The following is a 12971-nucleotide window of genomic DNA, read 5'->3' as shown; positions in this document are numbered from 1 at the left end:
ATACCCAGGCTGGCCTCGAACTCTCTGCCTCCTCCTGTTGCTGTTTCTAAGTGCTGAGATGACAGGCATGGGCCAGCATACTCATGCTCACCTAGAGCACAGAGTGCAGTCAGTCCTGTGTGCAAGGGCCTGGGCTTTGGTGATAAGGACTTTTATAAGTCAGGCTGCCCCTGTGGCCCTGGGAAGCCCGGACCCCATTCCCAGGGACGACTGGTCTGAGTTTGTCCTGGTGGCTTAAGAATTGGAATCTTTGGGGCCAGTGAGGTAGCTGAGGGCCCAGAGGGTAGAGGTGCTTGCTATGCACGGCTGACAGCCCGATCCCCACAGTCTGTGTGAGGCTGCATGGGGAAACCCGACTGACACACAGTGTCCTTTGACTCTGTGGCAGGCACAGCCCTCTAACAACAACAAAGACTAATTAAAGATCTGACTTGTCCCTACTCAAACTCAGATACTGAGAAGTCTTCTGAGATGTAAGTGCTAACGGGTCAAACCGTTCTCCCCTGCCTGGCTCAGGGTCTTGACACTGTTCACAAACAGAGAGTGGCCGAAGTGCTAAATGACCCCGAGAGCATGGAGAAGCGGAGGAGCAGGGAGAGTCTCAACGTGGACGTGGTCAAGTACGAGAGTGGCCCTGACGGAGGGGAGGAAGTGAGTATGAGCGTAGAGTGGAACGGGGTAAGTACAGCGTACAGCTGCCCCCCGCCACGCTGCTGCCTGTCTCACGCTAGACCTCCACTTTTCGCAAATTAAGCATCAGGGAAGCTTCCTGTAAGTTCCTAACTCGTGCTAATACTGCAGCTGCGTTGCTTGTAGAAGTTCTCTTCAGGAATCCATGCAAGCTGCCTGGCCTCTTGGGGAGCATGTGTGCATGCTGACAGAGCGTCCTGGCTGTGTAAAACCTAGTAACCTAGGGGTGGGTGTAGCTGACAACTAACTAGCGTTCCTAACTTGCCCATTCCCTGCTAACTCAGTGCTCCTGGACCGCTCAGGAGGCTGCCTGAGGCTGGGGAGAACCTTGAGGGGAGATGCTTTCCCAGCTCAGCTCAGCAAAGGCACATTAGGGCCAGTCTCCACTCCGCCTCAGCAGCCCTAACAAGACCACGCTGCCACTCGACAGGCATCCCTGCTTTTTGGCCTCGAACCACTTGCTTGTGTGTGGAACAAGCAGGGGTCAGAGTTCCGTGTGGGCCTGCTCCTCAGCCTCCCCGGATGTCCTCACTACTGCTTTCTACCTTGGGTTGTGGGCAGCATGCGGCCACACACTTGAGTGGATTTCTGTGATGTGGGTGAACTGGTGTCTTTGGACCTTTCTTCAGGGAGAGCGTAAGAGGACTCAGCAGGCAGGCCTGTCACCCGCATCCTGGTGGTGCTGAGGTGGTGTGGTTGGCTGGCATGGTCTGCTTTTGTCAAGTTGTAGCTGGTCTGAAGTTTGCTTCCCTGTAGCAGTTTGGGAGGAGCCAGGGGTGTGGCTAAGCGTCATAGGAAGTGTTAGAGGCCACTTCAGGAGGACGTCCTGTGGCTGGCTCTACCTAGCAGCTTTCTTGTTTTGGACTTTTCTGTGCCAGGACAGCCAGTCAGCATCCACTTTGACTGTTGAGCTCTGTTGGGCACTGGTCCCAAACTGCAGCCGAGGCCTGGGGACTCCTGCCCATGCCTCTGCTGTTAGAGCTGCGCCCTCTTCCTGTCGCCCAGTTCCTGCGTGCTTGTCCAGGGCCTGTCCTGCTTGGTGGCCAGTGGCTTGCTTACAGGTTGTAATATGAGTGAGGCTCCAGGGCCACACTCTCCTGAGACAGTATTTCTAGGTCTGTATGTATGTGAGTCCCGTGCCAGTGACACTGTCAGCAGTTCAGAGCCCCACACCTGCCCTGGACCCCGGGAGGAGGTGGCAGTGCCTTTACCTGCAGGCCAGGGTCCCCTCAGAGTACCATGTCCTTCTCTCATGCTCCTGCTCCTGTGCAGAGTGTGTGTGTGTGTGTGTGTGTGTGTGTGTGTGTGTACATAAGAACTTTTTCAAAAGAAGTTCAAGGTAGGGAACGTGAGTTCATGGTAGGGATTAAAGTTTGCTTCATGGGTGTGAGACAGATGCTCCTGGTGACCTTGAACCTGGGCATACGCCCATGTTGTCCTTCATTGACTTCTTCCTGCCGCAGCCTTTTGGGGGCTGGAATCTAGGTGTGCACAACATGCTTCGGTTAAAACCACCCTCCCCCTTTTTTTGTTTTGTTTTGGTTTTTGAGACAGGGTTTCTCTGTATTCCTGCCTGTCCTGGACTTGCTTTGTAGACCAGGCTGGTCTTGGGTCTTGAACTCACAGCGACCTGCCTACCTCTGCCTCCCAAGTACTAGGATTAAAGGCGTACGCCACTACCGCCTGGCTATTTCACTCTTTAAAAAAAAAAAGATTCATTTATTTACTTATGAGCACCTACATGCCAGAAGAGGGCATCAGATCTCATTATAGATAGTTATGAGCCACCATATGGTTGCTGGGAATTGAACTCAGGACCTCGAGAAGAACCACTTAACCACTGAGCCATCTCTCCAGCGCCGCTCTTTTATTTTATTTTATTTATTTATTATGGATACAGTATTCTTCCAGGGTGTATGCCCACATGCCAGAAGACAGCATCAGATCTCATTATAGATGAGCCACCCTGTGGTTGCTGGGAATTAAACTCCAGACCTTAGGAAAAACAGCCAGTTCTCTTAACCTCTGAGCCATCTCTCCAGCCCCCTCACTTTTATTTATTTGTTTATTTATTTATTTTGTGGTTTTTTGAGACAGGGTTTCTCTGCGTAGCCTTGGGTGTCTTAGACTCACTTTGTAGACCAGGCTGGCCTTGAACTCACAGCGATCTGCCTGTGAGTGCTGGATTAAAGGCATGTGCCACCACACCTGGCTCACTCTTATTTTTATACTACTGGGTATTGAATGTAGGGCCTTACACATGTTAGGCAACGTCCTCTTCCACTGAGCTTAGTCATAGTCCTCCTAATTTATTCACTAATTCTTTTTGTAGCCCAGGCTGGTCTGAAACATGCTGTATAGACCAGGTTGGCCTTGATCTCAGATATATGCCTGCCTCTGCCTCCCAAGTTTTAAGATTAAAGGTGTGTGCCAACATGCCTGGCTGCATTTGGCTTTATTTATTCATTTATTATTTTATTTATTTATTTATTGGTTTCTCTGTGTAGTCCTGACTGTCCTGGAACTCTCTGTGTAGACCAGGCTAGCCTTGAACTCACAGCAGTCTACCAGTCTCTGCCTCCCAAGTGCTGGGATTACAGGTGTGTGCCGCCACACTCAGCACAATTGTAAATTTTTTTTTTTTTTGGTTTTTCGAGACAGGGTTTCTCTGTGTAGCCTTGACTGTCCTGGACTCATTTTGTAGACCAGGCTAACCTTGAACTCACAGCGATTCACCAGCCTCTGCCTCCTGAGTGCTGGGACAATTGTAATGTTTCTAAAAAGATTGATTGATTGATTGATTTATTTATTATGTATACAGTGCTCTGCCTGTAGGTACACCTGTAGGCCAGAAGAGGGCATTAGATCGTATTATAGATGGTTGTGAGCCACCATGTAGTTGCTGGGAATTGAACTCAGGACCTCTGGAGGAGCCATTTCTCCAGCCCCCTTAGAATTATAATTTTTAAAGAAAAATTTCATTGCTCCTTAAAATACTGAAACTTCTGTGCTTTGTTTTCCTGGGTGGCTGCAGCCCAAGTATGTCACAGGAACAAGATGGCAGTTGATTAAGTGACAGGAACCTGTTATATGGGACTAAAGGCTTTTCCTCAGTGTTCAGAGATAGAATTGCGAACAGGATGATGTTTGTTGGAGACAAGGCTTGCTAGGTGTTGACCTGCAGGCGCTTGGCTGTGTGCTAGTGGAGGAGGAGCGCCAGGGCGTGAAGACATGGATGGTCTCAGGCCACTGTGAACCAGGGTCTTGAACTTGCAGCAGTGCAGCCATCCTCTTCAGCACACGCCGTGATGGTAGAGATCACACCTGAGAACAGGGCTCCTTCAGGAAGCCTGAGGGACAAGACGTGGCTCGGGCAGGCACTGCTGTAACAGGTGCCTGCTCTAAGTAGGGTGCATTTCTGAGAAAGTTGGTAATTTGAGGCTGTACACCCTTTTCTAGATAATTCCTTATTTAGCCTCTATTCATGTGGTTCAGTGTCTGTTGTGAAGAGTGTCAGTCATGGGCACTGGGTTCCAGCTGATACGGAGCAGTGCTGGACTGTCTTGTGTGACGTCATCCTGCTGACATTGTCCTGATGTTCATACATGCACTACCGCAAGATTTAGTTCTTTGCGGACGAGAGCCCTCAGGGACAGCCTCCGTTTTGCTCCCCCTTTTTCTGGGGTCCCTGAGAAGCAGCTGCCTGTCCATCTGCTCTTATTTCACATAGTTCTTGTGCTGAGATTCTACAAGTGTGTGTGCATGCGTGTGTGTGTGTGTGTGTGTGTGTGTGTGTGTGTGTGTGTGTGTATAGAGAGCTCGTGTATGCACTGCTTTCGGACTGGGGGTTGAGCTGGTCACGTGGAAGGGAAGGGCTCTACAGCTGAGCTGCATCTCTGCCCGCTTTACGGACTTGTTGGAGACAGGGTGCTACTGTGGGGCCCAGGCCCGTCTCAGGCCCCTCCTGCATTAGTTTCCCAGGCGTGGGCATTATGGATGTGTGCCCTGCCTAGTGCCTGACTTGTACAAGTTGTTTTCTTTTTGGTTTTGTTTGTTTTGAGACAGAGTCTCTAAGTAGCCATGGCTGTCCTGGAACGCACTCTGTAGACCAGGCTGGCTTCAAGCACAGAGATCCACCTGCTTCTGCCTCCTGAGTGCTGGGATTAAAGGTGTGTGCGCCGCCTGTTTTGTTTTTTGAGACAGAGTTCTACTGTGTAGTCCCTGTTGGCTGGAACTCCTAGAGATCTGGAACGGCAGGCGTGTGCCACCAGCCCTAGCTTGACTTTCCCACGGCTTAATGCACTAAATTCTTACTAGAGGTTTTTAAGGAATGAGAGAAATGTTAATGCAAAGTAGGTTTTTACTTACAGGCAATCATGCTAAGAAGGCAGCTAGAATATATTAAAAGAAGTTAGAGGCACGTCACACCTACAGTTCTGTTGGACAGAGACAATCCTAAAGTCAGTATATTATGTGATTTATTTCTGTTCAGAAACCCACTTTAAGAGCTTACAAAATGGCTCTGGGTAAAGACACTTGCCACTCAAGTGACCAGGGTTTAATCCTCAGGACCCACATGGTGGGCAAGCTACCCTCTGAATACTGTAGGGCATATGCACACGATATATGTAATTTAAAAAGGAAACCCTCTTAGGGTTTACACAGTGTGAATGGCTTTGTGGCTATATAAAGAAGTGTCAGAACACCGTGAGCCTCTGAGCCCGGGCCACGCTGTTGGGGATTTGTGTGCTTGAGCTTTAGTCAGCCACTATCCGTCCCACCTGCGGTGTGGGTGCTGAGGTCACACGTGGAAAAGCACGAGCTTGAGGGACGCATAGCCTGCTGCTGCCCTGGACAAGGGCCTGGCGCTGCTGAGCAGCTGCTCACCTGGGTCCTCAGGTTCCTCTGTGTGGTGACAGCTGCCTGGACCAAGCTGGAGTCTGTTTGTCCTGACACTGCGTCACCTGCCACCCCAGTAGTTTAGAGAGAAAGCGGTTACTGGAATCTACTTGACCCAGGGACGGGAGGCGAGCATCTTGTGATGGGGCACAGGACCACGTGGGCAATGGATGTTGCTGTGTGGGAGCTGCAGAGCATTTAGAATCCTTCTCATGGCAAACAGTGGGAATTGATGTTTTCTTGTCCTCCTGGCATTCACGAGGCATTGGTAACAAGTTTTATTTTTCATTTTAAAGATGAGAAAAATGAAGCTCGGGCTGGTTAAATGACTTGCTCAGCGTCCCATGGTGAGTCTGAGCGGGCGGGCCAGGCCCAGCTGTCTGTGCGCCTGTGAGATTTTGGCAGACCCAGGAGACTACCTGTGGAAACTGGTTTTGTTTGGAGCATTAGCTACATGGCTCCCAAGTGCTGGCAACTTTTAAAGCCACTGGGTCTTAACGTGCCCAAGATGTCTAGGGTGTTAGTGTGTTTAAGGGACTGAAGTCTTCAGACTGCATAGGGTCCAGGACAGAAGAAGCTTAAATGGTGTCTTCTACATCCGGCCTTTCCTTTGTCCCCGTGTCCCTCAACACCACATACAGTATCTCCCTCGGGTACAGTAACTTGTGGAACTTTCCATAGTAAGTATCAGGTGATTTCTAACACACTAGTCTGTGCTTGAAAAACGTTGACTTTCATTCTTGACAGTTACCTGAAAGCTGGCCTCAGTTCCCTCACGTGCCCTGGGTCCTGTGCAGCCTGGTAAAGCAGAGAGTGCCTGGGTTGCTGAGCATAACGCTGCTGAGATGTGTGACCTAGAAATACTGTAGAGCAGGCTTGTGGGGCGGGGCCTGCTGCGCCTGCTCCTGTGGCCTCATCTGCTTCTCTCTTTCTGTCTGACAGGCCTAGCCGCCCGCCGGTGCCTCCCGCACTGCTCCTGCATGACGGGCAGCGCCCCCTCCGGCCCCTCCAGTGCTGCCCGCTGTGTCTAGCAGCCCCTAGGAGCTTGTCAGCCGCACTCTGGGACTGGCCACTCCTTTCGGTGCTGCTGTCCTTTCGGGGTCTTGGTTTCTGGATACATGTAGCTTTGCCAGATACGTACTTAGAAATACCAGCTGTGTTAATAAGCCCATTTACTGTAACACACACGTTCAACAGTTAAGAGAGAGTAGCTGTTCACCCTGACGGTGGGTGCTAGTGTCACGCAGGTTCCTTAAGTGGCATGATCGTGACCTGAGCAGCCGCTGAGCTGTAGAAGTGAGGCATGTGCTGCACGTCCCTGTCGTACTTAGACCTGGCCAGGGCCCAGCACGGCCCCCCAGGACACACTGAGGTAGACTTGCTGTGTAGCCTTGGTGTGGAATTCTGGCAGTTGTGCTTTTCTCTACTAATCTCAAGTGCTCTGTGATGTGTGTATTCGTGTCTTTCTAACTTCTAATAAACTCACTCCAACTGACCTGTGTCTTGTGTCTGTCTGCTCTGCACTTCTCGACCTTCCAGGGCGCAGACTGGGTGGGTGGGCCCCAGCAGAGTGGGGCGTCTGAGATCCCCCGAGGGTTCTGAGGGTTAGCGCTGCTGTGCACATGCTTCCACTCTGCATTTGGTTTCATGTCCAGACTCTGGCGGGCCCGGCTGTCTCCTTGGTGTCTGGTTATGGGGACAGTTGGCTGCTCTCTCCCTTCCTACAGGTGCCCTGGGACTTCTAGTGTTTGTAGAACACCTTGCAGTAGCTTTAGATCTGATATTTGCATTTACTGAGGACACAGGAAGCCCTGCATAGATGAGGCTGTCGGGGAACACATCCTTGGGAGGCCTGGCGTCCTGGCTGGCTTCCTGCCAGGTGCACACATGCACACATGCCCACGCAACATGGAGTCCCACTGGCTGCCAATCTTGGAAGATGCCTTAGCTCTTGTGACCCTGTGCTGTCCTTTGTTCTAAGACGGCAGTGGCCTCGCTCTCCTTTGGAAATGGAGCTGCTTCTGCTTGGGCTCTTCATTGTCATGGGCTCCCTGATCGTGGGTCTCTGTAACGTGGCCTTGCACATGGCAGTCTGGTGGCTTTGGTAGGACTCACTTGCCAGCTAGTGCCTGGCAGTAATTGGGGTTGTTGGGCTGCGCCTGGGGCAGGAGGGACACCCACAGCGTCACCCTTGTTCACGTGTTTTTCAGGGTGGCACTGGATCTTTAAAGCGCAGTGGCTCCTTTAGCAAGCTCCGGGCTTCCATTAGACGCAGCAGTGAGAAGCTGGTTAGGAAGCTGAAGGGAGGAAGTTCACGGGACAGTGAGCCTGAGCCGAGGAACCCTGGGTAACTATCTCCTCAGCGCCCTCGTCCTGCCAGCATCGGTACTGAGCCACGGCCTGAGTCAGCCTTCCTGGGGCTCAGAGCTGGTCCCGGGAGGGCTCAGGCTCGCTGCCTGCTGCTTCCAGGGCAGGGTGAGAAGCAGCTGGGAACGCTGGCCAGTAGTGGCTCAAGGGGAATGGTGGAGTGCCTCGATTCTGTTCAGGGAAAGTCCTCTCGGTGACAAGTGGCAATTTAGTTTTACGGCCCCGAGCAGGCATGGTGGTTCACACCTGTGAGCTCAGTGTTTGAGAGGCCAGCATAGGGCACAGGGAGACTGTCTCACATCAAAATGGGGCCATGAAACGAGCCAGGGGTTAAAGGACATTTGCAACCAGGTCTATCAACCTTCAGGATCTTCTGGCCTCCACACGGAGGCCTGGGCACAAGGATGTGCATGTATACACACACACACTCTAGTTCAGGAAAGTGGCTTTGTTTGTAAATTGCTGGCAGCCCAAGCCTGAGGACCCGAGTTCAGATCCCTGCATTCGTGCAGAGGGGGCGTGGCATCATGTGTGGGACTTGACACTGGGGCAGGCAGAGAAAATTAGATCTTGGAGGTGTGCAGGCCAGTCACCAAAATGGCCTGCCTGCTCCAGGTTCAGACTCTCACTTAAGGTGCAGAGTGGTAGCAGAAGATGTGTAGGTGACCTTGGAACTCTGAAGTCACACTCTTGTGCACACAAATACATCCAGGTGCACACAAAGCCTACAGAAGCCACTCCATAGGCACACGTAGTGCAACACCGGTTCTTTCTAAGTTAATGCCTTCACTCCTTCAAAATTCACCTTCAGAGTGAAAGCTATGGTCACACTAACTCAGCCAGGGATTGTGGGGAAGAATGGTTTTTGATGATGTTTGAGTTTTGTGACTTTGTTATAGGAGTCTCTGTAGCTTTCCAAGGCTCTGGCTTCACTGGGTTTAAGGAAAGGTCTGGAAGTCACAGGGCTTCAGCGGTGGCATCCACATTGTCTTCATGGGAGGGGCTCACAGGGAGGCTCAACACATCTGCTCCATAACAAGCCCCATACCTCGTCCCTTTGTGATGCTGGCTGCCCCACACTTGGGGACATTCTCTGTATGTAAGTCTTCCTGCGTAGACCCACTCAGTAGAACTGCTTAGGGATCCACTTCTAGAAGGTGTCCATAGTAGTGCTCTGTGGGTCAGGACTCTCGCTGGCTCCTGGCTATGAGTTTTCAGGGGTGTTTGGAGAGCACGTTGGGAATTAAAATGGTTTCCAAGCTGCTCTGTTGTTTATTGCCATCTGAAAGTGTTCACTTTTGTTCTCAGGGTCACCTGGATTACGATCTATACCTTGCTCCCTGCCTGCGCCCTCAGCTGGGCCTGGGGCTACCATGGCCCCAGCCTGCCTTATGCCACTGTCCCTCCAGAAGTCTCTGTGGGCTCCTAGGGATTCTGGGAGACAGGCTGAGCTGAGCAGCACTTTGGGTTCTATTAGTGGCTGTGTGCTGGTCGGCTGTGTCTAGAGCGTCTGAGGCGTTCACAGTATCAGTGAGCAGCTGGAAGCTGCGCTGTCTGGACACTATGTGGAAGTCGGCTAGGCCTCTGCCTGCAAGGGGAGCCGTGCCAGCTGCCTCTGGGTTGAGGGTCTGATTATTCCAAGCTTTGCATGTCTGTGGAGTCAGCAGGGCAGCAGCATCTGTTGTGTAAAGCTTGAGGGATTAAACGCTGCTGGAGCACTGAAAGGAGCACGGAGGTGGCTGGGCCATCTCTCTCAGGCCGACCAGATGACTGAGGACAGAAGCAGGGTTGTGTGTGCTTAGGCTGGGCAGATGCTCCACTGTTGTGCTTGTGTGTGAGGGGGCACAGCAAAGAAACTGCTCTCTTGACGGCTCCATTCTTGGGGGAAGGTTTTTATTGTAAGAGAGCATCCAGAGTAGAGCAAAAGAAGCCAGAGGAGAGGAGGGAAGAGTGGAGATGGCAAGGCAGCAGGAGCTAGAGAGAGGGTTTGAGTGGTGGCAAATCACGTGGATTATAAGGACAAGCAGCTGGGGGAGAGGGACCAGGAGACCAGCAGTGGCCTTGAAGTGTGTAGTAAGAGCTGTGATCTGGAGGGAACCTGGAGGGCCGCGTGGGCTTTTTGATTTGCTCATAGGTGCTGTAGGTAGCCCTGTGCCCCTTCTGCCAGAGGTAAGGGAAGTGATTCCTTTTGGCAGACAGGAACCAGTTTCTCAAGCTCCTGAGAAATGCTGGCTTTTATCTAAGGATGAGGGAACCTTGTAGTCCAGCCTGAGCTCCTTGCTGGATATAGAACACTCACTCTGAGACTGAACAGAGTTGGGCCAGCCTTTTATTTTTATTTTGAGGCAAGGACTTATTCCGTAGCCCAGGCAGGCCTTGAATTTGTGGACTCTTGCCTCAGTCAGTCATCTGAGTAGCTGGGCTTGCAGGTCTGCACCGCCCCTGTGCGGGTCTGCCGTCTGAGTGCTGGTTCTGTCCCTCAGGGTACTGTGCTGGTGAGTTTGTCCTTGCATCTTCATGTCTGGGTGACAGCATGAAGTGAGTCAGTTCTCTGGGTCGTTGTCTTCCTCCTCCTCCCCCCACCTGTCCTCCTTCCTCTCCTTCTCCCTTTCTCTGGGGGTGGTGGTGGTGGTGGTGGTGTTTTTGGTTTTTTTTTTGAGACAGGGCCCTGGCTGTCCTGGACTCACTTTGTAGACCAGGCTGGCCTTGAACTTGCAGAGATCTGCTGTCTGCCTCTGCCTTCTGAGTGCTGGGATTACAAGTGTGTGCCACAGTGCCCAGCCTCTCTGAGTTTTCTTAATGCGGGAGGCAGAGCCACAGAAGAGCCTGCGGTGGTTGTGCCCTGGCCCTGAGCCCCATCTGCCGCTGGTGGGCTTGTAGTGTCTCATTGCACACCACTGACTGATGTAGTAATCAGTAAGAATAGCTTGAGCTAATACTGTGTTTATGGGAAGTTATGATGTCGTTTGTGACTGCTGTCACTCAGACTCTTGAGAGCATATTGTTCCCCTGGGGGTCTCACACAGACGCACCATGTTTGTTTCACTTTACACTGAGCTTGGCAGAGTGGCCTTGCTACTTCCATTCTGTTAAGACATCTGTGCTGGCAGCTGGCTGTTTCCGTCACCTTGATCCTAGAACCTGCCCTGTTGCTTGGGCGCTCTGAGCATGCCTAACAGCCGGAGGAACAGCCTGACTTACTGTGAGGGACATTTCTTTGTTGGGACATAGAGCTCAGTTCAAGGTGACAGACTCCTTGTCATCACACCTGATGAGGACACAGCTCTCTCAGTGGCCCAAATTAAACTAATAAAGTGTCAGCTGCCACCCTAGCCCAAAGTAGATAACGATGCCACTTTAAGACAGCGGGTGTGTGCTCTAGCTCAGCTGGCAAGGATGTTGAAGACAGACCTTTGGTACTAGATACACTGAGGCCTTTTGCTCATTAAACACTTCCTCTGTATTGCTGCCCCCAGCACCAGCACGAGCTACACCTGCAAACCCAAATGCTCAGTGTTTTTTTTATGCATATATTTGATATTGGAGCTAACACTGCTTGAGGGGGAATCTCCTTAGAAGTATTGATTAATTATAATTTTTCATTTACCTTTTCACACAGGGTGTAATAATGGTTGGCAGACTTGAGAACACTGAGTGCCAGCCACACTGACCTAGCCCATGAGGGCTGGGACTAAACTAGATAGGACCCCTGAGGGTAATGGAGCACTGACACCCATGAAACCCTGGCAGTTCCTCCAGCCTGCCTGGGAGGGCTGCCCTCTTGGTAGGAATGGGCCTTCTTCCTAGATGGGGCCGACCACCAGCACTTGGAGGCTGTTGCTTTAAAGGTGCCCGGCAGCCATGCCCCAGACTTCTGCTGCTAGGTCTGCACCTGTGCATGGGGGCTGCAGCTGGTAGCTTAGGCATGTGTGGATCAGCTGCTGCGTGACTGCCAGCCAATCTGTCATGACACCTAGACCTATTTAAAAATTGAACACCGAAAAAACTGTCAAGTAAGAATCAGAAGCTTAAAATACTTCCTTCGAGACCAGGAGTTCACAGTGGCCCATGTCTGTTGAGCCTGAGGTGTGGAGGAAAGCGATGGGGAAGCCACGCACAAGGAGCTGCCCCACCACAGGCTTCGCTGGTGGGCACCGCGCAGTGGCCTACAGTCCCTTCTCCTCCCATGTATGCTAAACACACAGAAGCTTTTTCACAAGTGTGTTTTCACATGAGTGTTTCAGCCATGTGTGAGACTAACAACACAGGTCCCAGAAGCAGTGGACTTACAGCCCTAAGTCAGGTCTGTGCGGGATATGGCTTTCAGGCTGCCAACTGTGCCTCAGCCCAGCATCTGTCTGAGGAACTGCATGGCTCAGAACACACCAGGTTTTAGGCCTGCTCTGAGTGTAGTGTTTAAAATTCATTGATCAAAACCAGGTACAGGTTTCTTAGGCCAGGCGTGGTGCACACCTTTACTCCCAGCACTCAGGAGGCAGAGCTCCAGCCCAGCCAGGGCTTTATAGTGAGGCCCTGTCTTAAGGTAAAGCACCACGGTTGGGGCTGGGGAGATGGTTAAACAGGCAAGGCTCTTACCACACAGCAAGGAATGGTAGTTCCTCAGAAGCTGTGTGAGAGGCTGGTGGGTGCCTGCATAAAGCAGACAGAGGCTCTTGGAGCAGGTTGGCTAGTTAGCACTGGGCTGCAGAGGGGCACTCCAGGAACTTGTATGCTGTCAACATTGTACAAGGTTCTGTTACACTTGACGCTCTCAGGAGAAAGCAGGGTCTGCTGTCCCTTCCTACCGTGCTCTTTCTGGTGAGAGGCTCTTGAGAGTCAAGTGCACAGCAGGCAGCCGGGATGCGTCCAGGTTGGTGTGTGGTCCCTGGGGTTGAGTGTTGGAGTTGCTGAGACAGGACGCAGGATGACGGCATTCATTCCCTTCTCTCCTTCACAGGGTTCAGAGTGGACTCAGCTTGTTCTGCAACTGAGTCACCCTGAGCCCTGTGCCAGCC

General features: G+C 51.8%; 1 protein-coding gene across 17 annotated transcripts in view; it reads left to right on the top strand.

The window, feature by feature from the left end:
- Positions 1–12971, top strand: part of KLC1 (kinesin light chain 1) — a 39583-nt gene that overhangs the window by 22967 nt on the left and 3645 nt on the right. The window contains exons 13-15 of one of the 17 annotated variants that reach the window (XM_084791976.1): positions 541–651; positions 5886–5936; positions 6532–7084. In XM_084791976.1, the coding sequence (XP_084648102.1) occupies positions 541–651; positions 5886–5918 (144 nt within the window). In that variant the 3' untranslated portion in view covers positions 5919–5936; positions 6532–7084. Of the gene's footprint in view, positions 1–516; positions 679–5885; positions 5937–6531; positions 7085–7799; positions 7937–12971 lie in introns of those variants that run through there. The other 16 variants (XM_084791972.1, XM_084791974.1, XM_084791984.1 and 13 more) reach the window with 16 other exon arrangements.

Source organism: Acomys minous (genome assembly GCF_964271855.1).
Source record: "Acomys minous genome assembly, chromosome: 8".
NCBI classification, from domain to species: Eukaryota; Metazoa; Chordata; class Mammalia; order Rodentia; family Muridae; genus Acomys; species Acomys minous.
This window is presented reverse-complemented; position numbering and strand designations above follow the sequence as displayed.